General features: G+C 66.9%; 2 protein-coding genes across 2 annotated transcripts; both read right to left on the bottom strand.

Moving 5' to 3' along the window:
• Nucleotides 1–5,853: 5,853 nt before the first annotated feature.
• On the bottom strand, nucleotides 5,854–6,676 carry INS (insulin; the record flags this gene model as incomplete). Its single annotated transcript, XM_082478383.1, has 2 exons — nucleotides 5,854–5,999; nucleotides 6,490–6,676. 2 exons carry the CDS (start codon nucleotides 6,674–6,676, stop codon nucleotides 5,854–5,856), a joined length of 333 nt encoding a protein of 110 aa, XP_082334509.1.
• Nucleotides 6,677–8,944: 2,268 nt separating this feature from the next.
• On the bottom strand, nucleotides 8,945–17,196 carry TH (tyrosine hydroxylase). Its single transcript, XM_082477377.1, has 13 exons — nucleotides 16,046–17,196; nucleotides 14,434–14,631; nucleotides 13,470–13,644; nucleotides 13,114–13,202; nucleotides 12,822–12,889; nucleotides 12,474–12,524; nucleotides 11,947–12,092; nucleotides 11,717–11,852; nucleotides 11,524–11,593; nucleotides 10,951–11,007; nucleotides 10,682–10,777; nucleotides 10,243–10,376; nucleotides 8,945–9,362 (listed from the first exon to the last, which is right to left on the bottom strand). The coding sequence occupies exons 1-13, from the start codon at nucleotides 16,343–16,345 to the stop codon at nucleotides 9,203–9,205; spliced, it is 1,680 nt and encodes a 559-aa protein (XP_082333503.1). The 5' UTR covers nucleotides 16,346–17,196; the 3' UTR covers nucleotides 8,945–9,202.
• Between the last annotated feature and the right edge of the window lie 293 nt (nucleotides 17,197–17,489).

The raw sequence follows: 17,489 nt of genomic DNA, 5'->3' as shown, positions 1-17,489 counted from the left end.
ATGCTGGTGCTTGAAAGCCCTTAGGTCAGCGTCCAGCACAGACCACATACTAATACGTGTTTGTTATTGTTCATCATTATACTCTCTCAATGCAAAGGTATGTTTGCCCCTGACTCCCCTGACCGACGGCACTAGGACCTTCTTTCCTGGGTGTTGGTAGCTGAGTCATGGCCCCGGCTGGTCCTGGGTAAAAGTGGCCACCTGAGAGGACTCTGGAGTTTGGGGGGGAGGGGGACTGGCCAGGCAGGGAGTCTTGCCCTGTCCCCGGGCACAAGGGAGCCCCAGATCCCCTGGGCCATGCACACCCCTTCCCTCATCCTGCTTTTGGCCTCATTCAAGACGTGGGAGCCCTCCACGACCCCAGCCCTGGGCCTCCTCCCTCGGGGAGCTGGTCTTCCTGGCAAGCCCCACCCAGCACCCCGACATGCCCACGGGCCACGCCTGGTAGTGAGGAGCCTTCTCCCTTTCCCGTGGAAGACGCATCAGCTGCCTTTTGCCTTTGCTGCCTGGAGGGGCAGCAGGCTTGTGGAGCACTAAGGCCCAGAGAGGGGAAGTAACTTGCTGGAGATGCAGAGCGAGAAGCCGCAAGAAGTGCCCTGGGCTCGTAGTCCTCCCTCAGCCTTCCTCACCTACACGCCTGGCCCACAGAGGACAGCGCAGTGCATGCCAGGCGCGTGGAGGAAGCCTGAGACCGCGGCCTGTCCTACTGGGGAAGGAGCTGAGAATACAATTCAGAGGACCTGCTGACACCATGGCAACGGGCCTGGGGGGCTCCCCACTCACACACATCGCCCCACTGGACCCTCACCACCAAGGCGGGGAGAGTCTCCTTGGGTTCCCTTTTGATGGATGAGGAAACCGAGGCTCAGAGATGTTATGTAACTTTCCCAAGGCCACACAGCCATGGGCAGCAGAGCAAGGATTTAATCCCCAGGTGCCTGGTCCACCAGCTCTCACCCTTCAGCCCTACACTGGCCCGAGTGGACCCTCCTGCTGACCCCAACATGCTGAGGGCGTTCGGGAGGTGAGGCGTCCACAGGACTTGACCCATTGTGTCCTCCAGACCTCAACCTGCACCTTCTTTTTGGCCAGGGCCTGGAGGATGACATCTCTGTGTGAACGCGGCTCCCAGTGTGGCTCCAGGGAGGGTGGCACGGGCTGTATTTGCCCCACGGCAATCCCTGGGCTCAGTCTGCACCCTCGGCGGTGACAGCCAGATGCGGACACAATCTTAAGGTCTAGGCACCTGAATGAGGACACAGGACTCTTCCTCCAGGAAGCCTCCCAGCCTGCCTGTTCTGACCTCCTCTGATCTGTGCAGCTGGAGTTTGGGGGGCCCCCCTCAGCCCTCCCCTCTCCTGTTTTTCCTCTAGCTCTTCCTCCCACCCAGAGTCTGGCCTCTTTGCCCTCTCCATTCCCACAGCTGGACCCGGGTCCAGGAAGCAACCCCAGCAGGTGACCAAGAGCAGAACCATCATGTAGGCCTCAAGGGAGGAAACCCATCTTCCATCCTCTCCCTCTCCCTGACCCTTGGAGGGTTTCTTGGGCAGGCTGAGCTTGTTGGACCACAGGTGGGTGCCAGGGAAGGCCAGGGAGAACATGGAGGGCTATGGAGGATCAGAGAAAGCCAAAAAAGGTCATGGAGGGCCAGAGAGGGCCAGGAAGGACCATGAAGGGCCAGAGAGGGCCAGTGAGAGCCAGGAAGGGTTAGGAAGGGACAGAGCCTCGGGTTCAGAGCCGGGGCCCCCATGTTCACCTCCTCCCAGTCCTGTTCGGCTGCCCGCTGAGCTACCACGCAGACCTGACCCACAGCCCAGAACCTGAGGCCCAGAGAGGGAAGGGGATTTCCAAGGTCCCCCAGCAAGTGGGCCATGGGTGTGGGCGGGGCAGGCAGGGTGCCCCCAGGGAGGCCAGGCTGGAACAGGGCCAAGTTCTGAAGTGAGGATGGACTTTGAAGAAGAAAATCGTGTGCTTTGAGACGCAGTGTGAACGGCCGCAGGCTGCAGGGCTGCCGGGGCGCCGGCTCTGTTTTCCAAAAACACAGATGGACTGGGCAGGGGGTCAGAGTGAGGCTGGCGGAATGCGCTCCTTGCCCCCCTCCGCCCCCCCACCTCCCACACCCGCCCCGCGAGGTTCTGATGGGCCAGCCGCCTGGTCCACATGGGGCTGCAGAAGGTGGGCCACCCGGAGCTCACAGGCTCTGGACCCCCAGGCTGGGGACTTGGAGGCCCACCTTCATCCCTGGCAAAGCACAGAGCCAGGCTCGGCTGGGAACGACCCTGTGACCTTGACCCTGGGTCTACGTCTCTGAGCATCTCTGGGTGAAGGGAGCCTGGGAGGCAGCACCCACTTGCACCCCCCTCCTGAGGCTCCAGGGGTGCCCCCAAGATCTCATATCTCAGCCCAGTGCCTTGGAGGGTGGGGATTGTGGAGTGACGGACCCAGGCCCAGCTTCTGGGGACAGCCTCAGGGACCCATCTGTGGGCTCCTGGAGACTCCCCCTGGGGTCTCCGGGTCAGACCCCCGACAGCAGCAGGTGGCAGGCAGTGGGAGGTTTGAGCCGAGGTGGGGTGGGGCTGGCGGGCTGCCTGGGGAGGGGGCTGAGCTGAGGACCCGGGGATGGGGGGGCCGGTGCTTGGCTGGGGTGTGGCAGGGAGCCACCTCCGCTGGTCTCCACTTTCGAAGGACTCTGCCTCGCTGTTCCTGCACCAAGGCCAGAAACAACAGTGCCGGAGGTGGGGGGGTGGGCCGGTGCCCCACCACCCTGCTTGTCTGTTTGTTATCTCCACGGCTCCCAGGCCCATGACCACCCCCTACCCCCAAACATTCTTTCTGGAACTGACCTCTCTCTCCTCCCAGCACCAGGAGGGGGAGATGGGGATGGACATGGGAAAGAACTAACCCTGACCCAGCTGGACCCCCGCCAGAGGCCTCCTGGGTCCAGGGTTCCTGGCCCCGAAGCCCCTGCCTCACGTGAGCTTTCTGGCTCGAGTGGCCAAGGTGGCTACAAGCAGAGCGAGGAGCCGCCTGGCCTGACGGTGACAGCCACCCCCCAGCCCCCAGCCTCAACTCCCCCAGGCCCTGGAGACCCTCAGCCAAGGCTCCAGCTTGGCACGGGTGCCTGGCTTGCTCAGCCAGGATGGGGGCCCTGGAGGAGGTCAGCCCCAAGGACTTCCGGCCCCAGGTCTCTGATTCTAGAGGGTCAAACTCTCACTGGAGACGTTTCCAGAATGTTGGGGGCCCGGCACATTTGTCCAGCTGCTCCCCCAGGAAGCCTGGGCCCGTGAGGGGGGTGTGGGCTTGAACGGGGGGCTGAGACCTCGGCACCCTCTCTCCTTCCTTAGCCTCATGGCCTCCAGGGCCCGGGCTGGCCAGCTCGTTGGGCATCCCCCGGAGCCCCTGTGCCTGCCGGCAGGGGAGAATGCGGGTGGCGTGGGCAGCAGACCCCTGCGGAGAGGACCACTGTCCAGGACAGTAAGCCCAGCGCCAAGTGGAGTGTGGCAAAAGTGAGGCTTTGGCGCCCTCTGCTGGTTCTGTCTGTGAATGACCGCCCTGACCGCCTTGCCTGGCATGGACGGGTGCCCACCTGGTAAAACCGCCCACGCAGGGGGCCCAACCCTGCCTGGGTCCCGGGGCAGGTTCCCCAAGGTGGGGACTCACAGCCTAACTGGACACAGACACCGGCCGGGGCTCTGCCTGGGCGCTGCCAGGGGGCCTTTTCCAGGAGCTCAGGCCACTGGTTCCCGGTCTTGCTCCCTCTTCCCAGCCTGGCCCCCACCAAGCACCAGGCCCTCAAGGGCAGAGAGCCCACCCCAGCATCCCTGCGTCCACCTCCCATGGCCCTCAGGATCTGCTCAGGCCCGGAGAACAGCGAGGACAGTAAATATTTACTGCCAACAGGAGAAGGCAAATACAGCCCCAACGGCCAGGTGGAGCTGCCAGTTCGTCCGTGCCAGGAGCAGGTGCAATCCGGGGAGCCAGCCTGGAGGCAGCCACACAGGCAGAGTGTCCTTAGTGGGTGGGCACCAGAGGGCCTGACCCCAGCCTCAGTCTCCCCATTAGGAACACAGGGCAACAGCACACACGTGCCCCCCACGGCACGCGTGACGGTGCAACACGGAAGACGCAACAGTGAGGGAGTGGAACGTGTGGAGGGGCTGCACTCGGCACTTGGACCCCACCGCCCACGCGAGGGTTACACACGGGTCTGCACACCGCTGACGGCCACCGCCAGCCGCATGGGCCAGTGAAGCCTTGGTCCCAAGGGCAGGCCAGGTCTGCCCTCCAGTTCCCAGAAGGGGTGGAGCCTGGGCCTGGGTGGGGTGGCAGAGCCGAGGTCTGAGGGCCTGGCTTCCGTGGGGCGATGTGGGGGGTCCAGAAGCAGGGGCACCTGGGGTTCAGTGCCCAGGGCGGTGCCGAGCAGGAGACTGGGTCTGATGCCGCCCTTGCCCCCGGGGCCCTGGCAGCCCTGGGCAGCCACTTCTCCTTCCCTCCATGACCCTGTCCCTGCTGGGTGTATGGAGGCCCCCCACCCAACCTGTTCGAAAACACAGCCGCTGGTACCCAGGGGCTGGTGGGAGCGGCTGGGGCAGGGGTGGATCCTGGGTCTCAGAGCGGCAGCGGGTCTCAGGAGGGGAAAGGAAGATAGGCCCCAGCCCAGGCAGGGGGCCGAGGGCCACGTCACACCCCGACCCACCACGTTCCCCGCCTGGTGGACTCCTCTCCCGAGCGCCCCCTGCACCACCCAGGACCAGCCATGCTGCAAATCCTGCTGGCCGGGATGGCCCCCCTGCCCCGGGACCCCAAAGGCTTCCTCCCTCTCCACAGAGTCTGTTGGCACTTGAGGGGGAGGGGAAGCGTCCGAGTCGTCCCCAGGGTCTCACTGGCTGGCAGGGCCTTGAGGGCAGCCTGACTCCGACCAGCCCACTTCCCAGCCCCAGCTGCGTGCGGCCCGGCCTCGGGCACCCACATACCTCAACTCCTGCGGGGTGCCCCTGCCTCTACCCGTGCTAACGGGGCCGCCTGGGTGATCCCATGGGCAGCTCGCTGCTCACCCTGGCCACCCCCTCCCCCTCCTCTTCCGGGTCCAGTGTCCGGCCGTCCACCTGCCTGCCCAGCCCTGGCCTCCACTCCAGGGGCGGGGCCTACTGGGGGCCTGCAGCGTCTCCCCTGGGGGGTGTCGATGTGGCCCTGGGGTGGGGGAACCGGGGTGAGAGCCTCGGGGTCGCAGGGAGGGCCGCCCAGCCGGCTGGGTACCAGGCCGGCCTCTGAGTGGTCTGCAGCGACCGGGGCCCAGGCACCCAGCCCCAGCCCGGCCACCCCGAGCCCTGGCCCGGGTAGAGCCTTCAGGAAAGCTGCAGATTGATTTGGCCTGGGCGGCCGGCAGGCTGGCCAGGCCTTGGTACGGCCAGGTCACCCTCTGACCTCCCGGGCTGTGACCAGCCAAGGCACCCCTGGGCTCTTTGGCGTGACTGGCAGCGGCCTGGGCGGGTGCCCCGTGGAGCCACCGCATGCAGCAGTGGGGCGCTGAGGAGGGGGGTGTCAGGGCCCCCGAAGACAGGAGCTCACCGCCTTGGGGGGTACTGCCATGGGCCCTGGTGCCCGTCTGCCCGCATGCCTGTGGGCTCCCAGTGCGTGACGCAGAGAGAACAGAGAGGGGTCTGGGGCAGGACCCCCGTCACCAGGGCCTGGGCAGGTGGGCCGGCCTTCCTCGCCCCCGCCCCCAGCAGCGCCTCAGCCCCCCAGGCCACACAGACGACAGCAGCAGGGCTCATTCAGGGGGTTTATTGAGCATCCGGGGTGTGGGGAGCCCGGCGCTGGGCCGCCTGCCTGGAGGGGGCGTCCGGCCGGGCGCTAGTTGCAGTAGTTCTCCAGCTGGTAGAGGGAGCAGATGCTGGTGCAGCACTGCTCCACGATGCCGCGCTTCTGCGGGGGCCCCTCCGGGGCCCGGGGCTGCAGGCCGCCGGCACCGGGGCCTCCACCCAGCTCCACGGCCCCCACTGCGGGGAGAGGCGGTCAGGCAGACGGCGCTCCCCTGCCCACCCTGCCCGGCCCTGGAGCGGGACCCCGAACAGGTGCCCTGGCGCCCATCACGGGCCTGCCCCGCCCCCTCCCCCCCCCCACGGCCCGCCCAGGACGGGGCCCTCTCCCAGGGTGACGGGGCGTCTCCCACAAGCACCCCCATCGCCGACACATCACCCCGAGACCATCGGCACCCAGGACTTGACTCACTTCAGAAGATTCCTCCCTGGAGCTGCCCTCGGTGGGGAGGGGAGAGAACGGGGCCCGGGGCGCTGGGCGAGGCCGGGGCGAGAAGGGAGGGGGGGAGGGGCAAGCCCACCCTCAGGCGTCCTCCTGGCTCACCCCCAGGGAGCTGGTCACCTTTAGGATGTGACCACGAGAACATCATCTTCCTTTTTAAAATAATCCCTCCTGACCTCCCACCGGGTGCCGGCTGGAAGCAATGGGGCGGCGGGCGGCGGAGCTCACCCTGCGGGCCCTCCACCTCCCGGCGGGCCTTGGGCGTGTAGAAGAAGCCGCGCTCCCCGCACACCAGGTACAGTGCCTCCACCAGGTGGGAGCCGCACAGGTGCTGGTTGACGAAGGCCCGGGCAGGGGTGGGCGCCCAGAGGGCCAGCAGGGCCAGCAGGGGCACGAGGCGCATCCACAGGGCCATGGTGGGGGCACGAGGACCTGGGGGACAGGCGGGGTGAGGCCAGCGAGGGGGCGCCCGGGACCCCCAACCCGTGCTCACCCCCGAACGCTCCAAGAGAGGAGCCCACGCCCTCCTGCCGCTCAGCAGAGCTCGTGCCGGGGGCTCCGACGCACCGGGCCCCGGCGGGGCCGGCCCGGACCCAGGCTGACGCAGAGCCCGCAGGGACAGACCTGCTTGCTGACGGCCTCGAGTGCAGCTGGTCCCGAGGGCTGGGGGCTGCTGGGCCCCGCCAACTTTATAGCCCCGACCCCTCCACCCGGCCCATTAGGGCCTCAAGTGGGTGGCAGATGGCCGGGGGCTGAGGCTGCAATTTCTGGATCATTTCCCCGCTGCTGGGTCTGCAGGAACCTCTCCTTGGTCGTCAGCACCTCTTGGGGCCACGGGGTCATTAGAGTCTTAACGAGGGACCTAATGCCAAGCTGTCCCCGCTCACAGCTGGGGGCAAACGCCTCCACGGGAGCCGAGCCCCACCCAGCCTTGCTTGGGTCCCATCTTCCATGTTGGTCCAGGGAGTGTGGGCAAGAGAGAGGACCCCTGCCCGCTGTCCCTGGGGCTGCCCTCGGGGCCCCAGAGGTGGTCCAAGGCCATGGGTGGGCAGTGAGGGAGCGTCTCCTTGGCTCAAGGCCCCATCCTCACCCACTCCAGCACTGCGGCCCGCTGAGACCCCCAGCTCCCTGGGGCACTGCCGAGCGGGCTGAACTCAGGGACCTGCAGCCGTGAGGCCCCTGAGGCTGGCCCTTGTTCCTCATCTTCAATGTAGGGGCCACAGGACACGTGGGTGGGGCCCCGCCACACCCAGCGCAGGTGGCCTCTTGGCCCCCAGCCCTCTTCCTAGAGCCCTGCCCGTCCCCGCCGTGTTGACCCCTTTCAGACCAGCCCCTCAGCCCCATTGCATCCTTTGGCTGTTATTTGGGCCGAGCCCCTGTGGTGCCCCCAACCCCCTGGACAGGCCCCTGGAGGGAGGCCCGGACCCTAGCAGCCCCCCACGCCGAGGAAGGGGCTGGACCCTGCCTTCCCAGGGCGCCATGATGTCCGGAGGCCCCTCTGCAGCCAGGGGAGATCTGGGGACCTCTTAGAGAGGGGTGTGCAAGGCGGAAGGCTGGATGACGGAAGTCCCAGGTGGGAGGGCAGAGCCCAGGGCCCAGGAGGGCAGGAGGGAAATGAGGCCGGCCGTTAGCCCTTCCCCAGGGCCCCAGTGGGGCTCACAACCACCAGAAGTGGCTCCATTTGACGCCTCACAGGCTAAAGGGACACAGGTACAGGAGGGATAGTCACAGACAAGGTGCTTGAGGTGCAACTGATGGAAGGACAGACCACCAGGGAGGGCTGGGACGGAAGGCTTTGCCCAGGAGGGTCTTGACGGATGAGTAGGAGTTTACCAGGATTAACATCCTAAGAGCTTAGAGCCAGGGTCCTGGTGGTGGGAGGGGGAGGTAGGGGGAACCAGAGGGAAAGAGCAGGGCCTGGAAGATGGGCTGGTGTCTACCTCCTGCAGGAAGTAAGGAACCAGCCACCTCCCAGGAAGCCCCAGGCTGCTTGCTCCAAGGGCCAGGGCCAGGATGGGAAAGGGGGCACCCTGGGCTGGGCCAAACCTGGAGGATTCTGGGGGCTCTAGCTGGAGGGCCAGGTCCAGACCTGTCGAGTAAAGAAATCCCAGAATCCAGCCCCCCGCCCACCTTGCTGGGGAGACTGAGGCCCAGAGAGGTTACCTAGGGGCCAGCTGAACGCTCCATCAGCACACATTGCGGGGGTGGGGGAGGGGGTGCGTTCCCAGGTCCTGCTCTGGGTGGGGTGGGGCACAGGGATCAGAGGCAGCTGTGCCCTGGGCCCCCCGTTCCTCTGCTTACTCTCACAGGCTGGCCCCTGGAGCCCGTCCTCCTCCTAGTGGGGACCTCGGGCTTGCGGGGAAGGCCCAGCCTGCAGCCCTGCCTAGGAGACCATGGCTGTGAGCCCTGACCCCGCAAACCCAGGCCAGGCCCCCACCTCCATGCTGCCACCCCACAGAGATGGGACAGCTCAACCAGGACCCCCTCAGCCCTCTGGAGCTGCTGGTGGCTCAGCACAGGCTGGGGGTCCCCTGGGCGAGCAGGTGACCCTGGGGCTGCCTGAAGGAGGGGGCAGGCAGTGGAGGAGCCTCTGAGCAGGGATGGGGCAGAGTGTGAGGGGCGCAGGGCTGGGGGCTGAGCCCGGTGCCCAGACACAGACACAGAAGCCAGCCGGGTGGGCACGCAGAGGGATTCTTTCTTTTATTGAGACTGGGAGCAGGTGGCACACGGCACACGGGCAGCACACAGCACAAAGTCACCTGCAGGCAGAGCTGGCAAGCGGTTGGCGGGGCAGCAGGGTGCCCTCCAGCAGGGGGATCTCTGGCGGGTTCTCAGGGTGCCCTGTGAGCCAGCCCTTCACGTGGGTGGGGCCGGGGCCGGCGGGGGGAAGGCCAGGAGACCTGGGCCCGGCCTACGGGGGCCTGCGGGGTGGCGCCCGCGTCTAGCTGATGGCACTCAGGGCGTGGGTGAGGGTGTGCAGCTCGTCCCGGACACCATCCAGGGCGCGTCGGATGGCGTGGGGACTGTCCAGCACATCGATGGCCAGCGTGTATGGGTCGAACTTCACGGAGAAGGGGCGCTGGATGCGGGAGGCATAGCTCCTGGTAGGGGAGCCGGCAGGGACCCTCAGTCACCCAGTGGGGAGGAGCCGGAGGGCTGGGGCCCGGGTCTCCGTCACAGCAGGCTCAGAGCTCCCAGGACTTTTCTGAGCCGCCTGGGCCCCCAGAGCTCATTCCGTCCAACCAGCCAGACAAGATGGGGGACTGAGGCCTCCTCCAAGGGCTGGGGGCTGTTTACGGCAGGGAGGGACGGGCCTTTTCCAAGCGAGCCTCTGCGAGACACTCCATCCCTCCCTGCTCCTTCCCGAGGCCCCGCTCAGCCAGGCCTCCTCCCTCAGGAAGGTTTCCAGACCGTGCGCCCAGCAGGGTCCATGACATCCCTGTCCCTAAGCTTGGGTGTGGGACCCAACCCCCGCCCCCCCACTGCAGGCACATAGATCCTGGGCTTCAGTCTCCCCGGTGACAACAGGAGCCTGGCTGGAAAAGAGGCCCCTTCCGAGGGCGAACGGGTGGGCCGTGTCGGGCTCTGCCCTCCTCCCCTGGGGAATGCTGGTCACTGCACCTGCAGCCCTGGAAACTCCCCGCTACCCCCAGGCTCCCCACCCGGCCCTCAGTCACCCCGGCCCTTGTCCTCTGTCCCCACCATGGCCCCAGCTGCTCAGAGGGCAGGGGACTGGGAAGGACCCCACACATCTGTCTTACAAAGTCAAACTTCACCTCCTCAGAGCCTGGCCTTGGCCTGGCCTTGACGTGGCCACCAGCCCCGCAGGTCTCCCCTCCCCAGACTTTTCGGGGGTCCTGCTGCGGGAGGGATGCTGTAACCGAGGTGTGCACAGTTTTCTCCACTGTGAAATGGGTTCGCAGGCCCGGCCTGCTGGCTGGCTCTCCCAGTTTGGGGGGCACGGTGGGAGTCTCGGCCTACCTGAGCTTGTCCTTGGCATCGCTGAAACTCTCAGACACGAAGTAGACAGGCTGATAAGTCTGGTCCTGGTAGGGCTGCACAGCCGCTGCGTCGGGGTCGAAGGCCCGGATCTCGGGGCCCTCAGACAGGGAGTGCTGGCGGGAGGCCGGGAGTTGGGGGGGAGGGGATCTCAGGGCCCCGAGGGAATTGGAGCCCCTTGGCCTGACTCCACGGTGGGCTCTGGGTGTGGATTCACACCCGCCCCTCTCCACTGGGGGTCCTCCCGAGGCCTGGGGACAGTGCGAGTGGGACGGGGCAGGGACAAGGTTTCTTGGCCCCCCTAAAAGGGCAGCCCCAGCCTCCTGGGAGGCCCGAATCCAGAAGGCACAGCCAAGGTCACCCTCCGCGTGGGGACCCGGGCTCCAGCCCCTTCCTGGGGGGGGCGGGGGGGGCGTCTCACCAGGAGCTCCCCATAGGAAGACAGCAGCCCCGCTCCGTAGGCCTTCACCTCGCCGTTCTGCTTGCACAGCCCAAACTCCACGGTGAACCAGTACAGCTGGTGGGGGCAGTTGGCAGGGTCAGCCGAGAGACCACAGCACAGCATTCCCCACCGACCATGGCCCCAGGCACCCGCCACCCAGGCAGAGGCGAGCCAGGCTCCGGGCGGTCACGGCGTGAGAAGCGGAGACCTCAGCCCGGCCCCAGCGTCCTGCAGGCGGAAGGACCCACCGTGGACAGCTTCTCAATTTCTTCGTCCGATGCCCCCAGGGATGCGAGGCCGATGTCCTGTGGGGGAGGGAGAGCTGAGGGGGGAGAGGCTCAGCCCACCATGGCTTGGGCGCCTGTGTGAGGGGAGGGTGCTGGGGCTGTCTGCAGCCCCTCCAGGGGCCTCCTGGACACTGCCGGGGTACAGAGACCCTCCCAGGGTGCAGGGACCCTCCTGGGATGCAGGGACGCTCCCGGGATCCATCAAGGGCCCAGGACCGCTCTCTGCCGTTCCTGGGAGAGCCAGCAGGTGGCAGCACAAGCCGCGGCACTCTGCCCCCAGCTTGTCCTCTGGGCACCGTGATCCGCTGACCCTCGGGAAAGGATTCTTCCCCGCCTTTGTTCTAAGGTGGTCTTCTCAGAACGGCCCGCCCACCCCTCTCTTCCAGGACGATGCAGTCTCTCTGAAGTCTCATGACCCAGGTGTGGGCGGCGTCCAGCCCTGGGGGTGGGGAGGGGCAGGCAGCACCCGTCCCTGCAGGTACCGCCCCCCAGCCCCTCGGCTGGCGCCCAGCTCCTGAGGCCTCGAGGACGCACCTGGGAGAACTGGGCGAAGGTCCGGTCGGCCAGCATGGGCACGTGCCCCAGCAGCTCGTGGCAGCAGTCCCTGTGTTGGGGGCGGACAGCGGGTGGGGCCGGGGGCCGGGGCCGCAGCCTGCCCCCTCCCCCAGCAGCACCGCCGGCCCCCGTCCTCCGCAGGCCCCGGTGGCGGGCTGGGCTGGGCACTCACGGCTCGGGGGAGTGCATGGGTGAGGAGGCGTGGCGGATGTACTGCGTGCACTGGAACACGCGGAAGGCCAGGCTGGCCAGGAAGTCCCGGGCGGACAGCAGGCCGGCCACGGGCCGCAGCTGGAAGCCGGTCCGCTCTGCAAGGGCGGCGGGCGGGCGGGCGGTCAGCGCGGGTGGGGCCGCCGGCTGGCCACCCCAGGCCCTCCCGCCGGGGCCTCCACAGCGTCGCACCCTTCAGGAAGCGGGAGACGTCCTCCAGCTGGGGGATGCTGTCCTCCCGGTACCCGCAGAAGTGCTCCAGCAGCTCGAAAGCCTCCAGGTGTTCCCGGCACGCGTGGGTGGCGTAGAGGCCCCGCAGCGTGGTGTAGACCTCCTTCCTGCGGGCGGCGGGGGGAGCTCAGGCTGGCCGGGTGCCCCCCACTCCCAACCTGGACCCCCGCCGCCTGCTCCAGACCCCTCCCCGCATCCAGCAGCCCCTCCTGTGGGCGCTCTGCTCTGCCCCCTGCAGACCCCAGGCAGCCTCACACTGCAGGCCTCTCACTGGCCCCAAAGACACTGGCCACTGGGAGTGGACGTCTCCCACCTGCAGCTTTGGGGGGTTTCAGGGGACCGTGGGAGGCCTCGGGAAGTCCCTCCTCCACCCGGACTTAGTCTGTCCTCTGGAGGCCACCACTCTCCACGCAGGGATTCTGGCGGTCTTTCCGGGCCCTCCTCATTCCCCACCCCGCCCCTCCCCAGCTGCCATCACGGGGTCTCACCAGGTGGCAGTCTCCTCGGCCGTGTACTCCACGTGGGGAATAGGGTCGCCTCTGGGGAGGGGGTCAGCGGTTAGTCCAGGCCCCCTTGGGGAGGGTGTGTTGGGGGGGGACAGGAAGGGCCTGGGCTGAGCGAGCCCGGCTGTGTGGCCGCAGCAAGTTGCTTAACTGCTCTGTGCCTCCGTTTCTTCGGCTGTGACTTGGGGACCCCAAATCGGTGACCATGGTGACAGTGAAGGTGATGGCATTGGTGACAAAGACATCCCTCCCTTCCCCCCGCCCAGGTCTAGTGTGAGGCCGCAGGACGGGGTCTGGGTCTCAGAGAATGAGGCCCCGAGGGGGGGTCCTTACTGCTTGTACTGGAAGGCAATCTCAGCAATCAGCTTCCTGCGCTGGCGGTACACCTGGTCCGAGAAGCCCTGACGGCAGAGTGGACGCCATCAGCCGCCGCGGCCCACCAGCCCTCCCCACGCCCCCAGCCCAGACGCGGCCTGAGATACCGGCGGGCGCCTGGCAGCTGCACCCAGCCAGACCTCAGGGTTCCACCAGGAGCCGGCGGCAAACAGACACCCCGTCCCAAGCCGGGGTCCACGCCCACCGCCCCAGCCATAAGTACGGGGACAGGTCGGGGCCCCCGGCTCACCGGATGGTCCAAGTCCAGGTCAGGGTCAAACTTGGTGACCAGGTGGTGACACTTGTCCAGCTCAGAAACTTTCCTTGGGAACCAGAGGACTTCACGCAGGAAGGAGGGTAGAAGGACCGGATTGGGTGTTGGGCTGTGGTGGGAGGGCCCCCCTGGAAGCAGCCTCCCGCTTGCAACTGGGGGGCTGGAGGTGACCCAGGCCCGGACACAGACGAGGAGGAAGGGGGAGGGCCGGAGCCAGCAGGGAGGGAGCCCCCAGGCCGTGCACGCGGTCACTGGGGTTCCCCGTGGGACCCCTTGCACCCCGATGTCTCGAGGTCACGTGGTCGCACTCCAGGGCGTAGGGGCAGCCTCACCCTTGTTCTCCCCGGCGCCCCGCACATCTTCGGCCACACGGCGAAGGGAACTGAGCAGGGTGGGCAGGGCGGCGCTGGGTACCTCACAGCGCAGGAAATACTCCAGGTGCGGGCCCCCTGCCCGCGGCTTCTGGGCGGGCCGGGTCTCCAGGTGGTGGATTTGGGCTTCAAATGTCTTAGGAGCAAAAGCAGGGAGAAAGAGGGAGGGAGAGATGGAGAGACAGAGGCAGACAGGGGGGGAGGCGAGGGAGCTGGGCAGCAGGCACTGGGGTCGGCCCGCCCTGCCCTGCCCTGGATGCCGGCAGCCAGCAGCCCACAAGACCGCTTTCCAGACTCAGGGCCGCCGCTGGCTGCCTGGGCAGGTTTCAGCTGGGAAAATGGCTCTTGTCTAGTTGGTCTAACTGGGGTTGTTGTCACAGGGTCCCCCAGACCCAGCGTTCCGGGTGGGGCCTTCTCCCAGGCAGCCTGACTTCCATCCCTGGTGGCCTCGTCCGAGACCTCTGGATACCCGGGGCTGGGGGTGGGCCCTGACCCCACTGTGGGCAGGTCGGGAGGCTCAGGCCCCCACCAAGCACCACTGAGTGCGGGGGGGCGGGGTGGGTGCGCTCCCCTGCCCGCTCCCATCACCCAGCAACGGGCGCGCCTCAGTCCTCACGGCCCTCGGGCCACACGGCCATCGCGGGAGCTTGAGAGGAGTTGGCTGTAATGTCACTGGGGTGCGTGTGCCCGGATCCAGCAGCGAGAGCCATCAGCTGTCACATGAGCCCGGCCCCGCCAGGGCCAGGCGGGCATGGGGGGCCCTGCGTCCCCGGCTGCCCTGGGGGACCCGCACCCACCTGCCCCCAGGGTGAGGTGGTGGGCACGGGGGAGGGCTGGGGGCCGGGCTCAGGGAGCTGCTGAGCACAGAAGGGTGTGGCGAGGGGCTGTGAGCCCCCTCCCCGCGTGGCCCCCGGTGCGCCCTCACCTCAAACACCTTCACGGCCCGCGACAGCGCGGGGGGCTTGGTGGCCCGCAGGGTGAAGAGGAGGTTCACCACGGCCTTCCCGTCCCTCTCCTCCAGGGCCTCCCCAGGCTCCGCGGCTGCGGCTGCGGCCTCCGCCTTCTCTCGCTCCTTGCGGGCGTCCTGGATGAGGCTCTGCCGTCTCCCGACGAAGCGTGGGGACTGTGGGGACAGACGCGCCAGCTCCCCCCGCCTTCAGCCGGACCCACAGAACCTGGGACCCAGCTCCAGCATCGTGCCTGCGGGGGGCCGCAGGGGCGGGGGCGGGGAGGCGGCTGGGAGCCACAGCTGAGGGTGGCCTGGGGGAAATGCTGCGTGGCCTGTGCCCCCAGGCCACATCTAACCAGGTTAGGGGACCGGAGGGGTGAGTCGGGAGCTGCCCTGCTGCCCCCGGGCTGGGCAGGGCCCGGGGACATGGTGTCTGGCCCCATGGAATGACCTCTCCTCACGGCCCCATGCCCAGCCCTGCCTCACAGCCCAGGGCCCCTGGCCACACCTTGTCCACAGTCGGTCCCGAGACCGTGAGCCCCCGGGGTCTGTGTGTCTGCCCCGCCCCCCAGCCTGAGTAGAGAAGAAGCCCCCTGTCTGGGGCTCATCATTTGGAGCTGAACTTCCAAGAAGCTTCTGGTGCTCTTGGGTCTTGGAACATGGCAGGGGGCCACGGGGGAGCCCTCCCCAGATCTCCCACTCTGCGGTGGGCGAGGTGTGGACAGAGCCAGGGGCCTGGGGTGAACACTCTCTACCCCACAGCCAGTCCCCTGAGATGGTGCCTGTAAATTAAATTTCTAGAACCCAGCCCATGTTTTCATTAAAGCTCTATAAACAAGAGCCGTTTTAAACCTGCAGGGAGCTGATTATTCCAGGCCATCCCTGAGGACGAACTGGAGACCTCTCTTCCAGGCCAAGAAGCCCCCAGTTTTCCAGTCTCAGAGAGGGGGTGGCCCAGCGGGTCTTCCCAGCACAGCCTCCCTTGAATTCGGGGGCTCCCAAGTGGTGGGCCAGGCCTTGGGGGCCATCCCTGGTGGTCAGGGAGGCCCAGGGTTGCTGGGCAGGGGAACAGGGGAGGTGGGTTTCAAGACAGGAGATCCCACGTGGGACATGGAATGCGTGGCAGGTGGATGGGTGAATGACGAATGGACAGCTGGACGGATGGATGGATGGACGGATGGATGGATGGACGGACGGATGGACGGATGGATGGACGGACGGGTGGATGGATGGACGGGTGATGGATGGGAATCACCCTGGAGCTCAGACCTCCCTTCAGCTCAGCAGAACTGGGGCCTGCACCCCTGTTTGCCCAGTGCCCCCCACCACCTCGAGCTGCTGCAGGGCCTGGGACACTGTTGCACACACACTGGGTCCAGCAGGACCCACCCACAGAGATTCAAACACCCGGGCACAGGGGTTGCCCACGGAGTCCGGGCAGGGGAGGTGCTTGCGGCCAGGACTGGACGCCAGGCCTGGGTCCAGGGCGTCCATGTGGACCCTGAGCCCGGAGTCTCCCGCCAGCCTTCAGGGGACAGCCCTGGGCTTCTGGTTCGTTCCGGCCCACGGGCACCATCCTGCCTCTTACCATGATGGCCTCGGCCTGCTTGGCGTCCAGCTCGGAGACGGCCCTGCGGAAGCCCTTGGCCTGCGGCGAGGCGGCGTTGGGGGTGGGCATGGTGCCGGCGAGGTCCGGGCTCCGTCTCCACAGCCCTCTGCCAGGCGGCCTCTTATAGGCTGAGCTGACGTCAAAGCCCCTCTGGGTCCTCCACCTCCCACCTCCCACCTCCTCCGCGTCCCCCTCCTGCTGCCGCCTGAGGGAGGTGGGGTGGGCGAGGAGCACGGAGACGCAGGAGAAAGGGCTCTGTCCCATTAAATCTAATTGCATCCACCGTCACAGGCACCCAGGCGGGTGGCCGGCCCTTCCTCTGAATCATCCGGGCTCCGGCAGGCGTGCTCTGCAGGGCTGGGTGCAGCCGGGCCCCTCGGCCCACACCCAAGCCGGGTGATGGGCGGGTACACGGGGAGGAGGAGTTCTGGACGCCCCACGGTGTTCGTTACACAAAACCCTGACTTTTGGTGGCCATTGGTCCAGAAAGCCAGGCTCAGACCTCAGATGTCAGGAGGCAATTTGCTTTTCCAGAAGATTCTTCACTTCACCAAATTTCCCAACAGGGTCCAGAGGCATGTTCCTGTTAGATGTCCTCAGCGGGAATGTTATCTGCCCCCTGCACCAGGCACATCCAGCAGGGCCCAGAATGTTCCAGAAGGGCACATCCTCCAGTGTGCAGGAGAATGAGGGATGCGGGAGTCAGGGAAGTCTCTAACAATTGTCCCACTCACTCCTGCATGGCCGTCTCTCCCTCTCTCCTGGCCCGCCCCTACCCCCCAGCGTCCCCCAAGGCCCTCTTACCACTTATCCCTGGGGTGTCACCACCTCGGGGATGTGCCCATCCCTGAGCACTGAGGCCCAGCCCCTGTGGCCCAACCCTTCTTCACGTGGTCCCGGGCATCATGCGGGTCCCGGGACAACCCCAGCCCAGAGTTTCTCCTGAGTTCCATGCACGATGTTCCTCTGGTGGTGCCCCCACCCCAGAGACCAGGGGACCGGAGGGGACCCCCCCCCCCTTGGCACCAGGCAGACGCGAGTCCTGCCCTGTCTATCCCGGCCCCTGGCCCATCCCCACGTTCAGGCACAGCTTTGGGAAAGGTGTGAGGCCCCCGGCAGCTCCAGCTGGTCACCATGTTGTCTCAGTCGACCCCCCCGGCACCCCTCATGCCCCGAAGAAGCACCCACTCTTCATCACAGCGGCCATCCGCACCCCTGTCCTCCCGGACCTTCCCCAAATGTGGTCTGACCATGCCACTCCCTCACTCCACAATCCTCTGTGGCTCCCCATTGCTCTCCGGAAGCAGCCTGAGTGACCCCCTCCCCTCACCCACCCCTATTGATCTCACACCCAACCATCCCCATTTCCTGCTAAAGGAGGGTTTGGACTTCATGACACCCAGCTTGAAATAATGCTCCTCAC

This window comes from Balaenoptera physalus (assembly GCF_965194825.1).
Source record: "Balaenoptera physalus genome assembly, chromosome: 10".
Lineage (NCBI taxonomy): Eukaryota > Metazoa > Chordata > Mammalia > Artiodactyla > Balaenopteridae > Balaenoptera > Balaenoptera physalus.
This window is presented reverse-complemented; position numbering and strand designations above follow the sequence as displayed.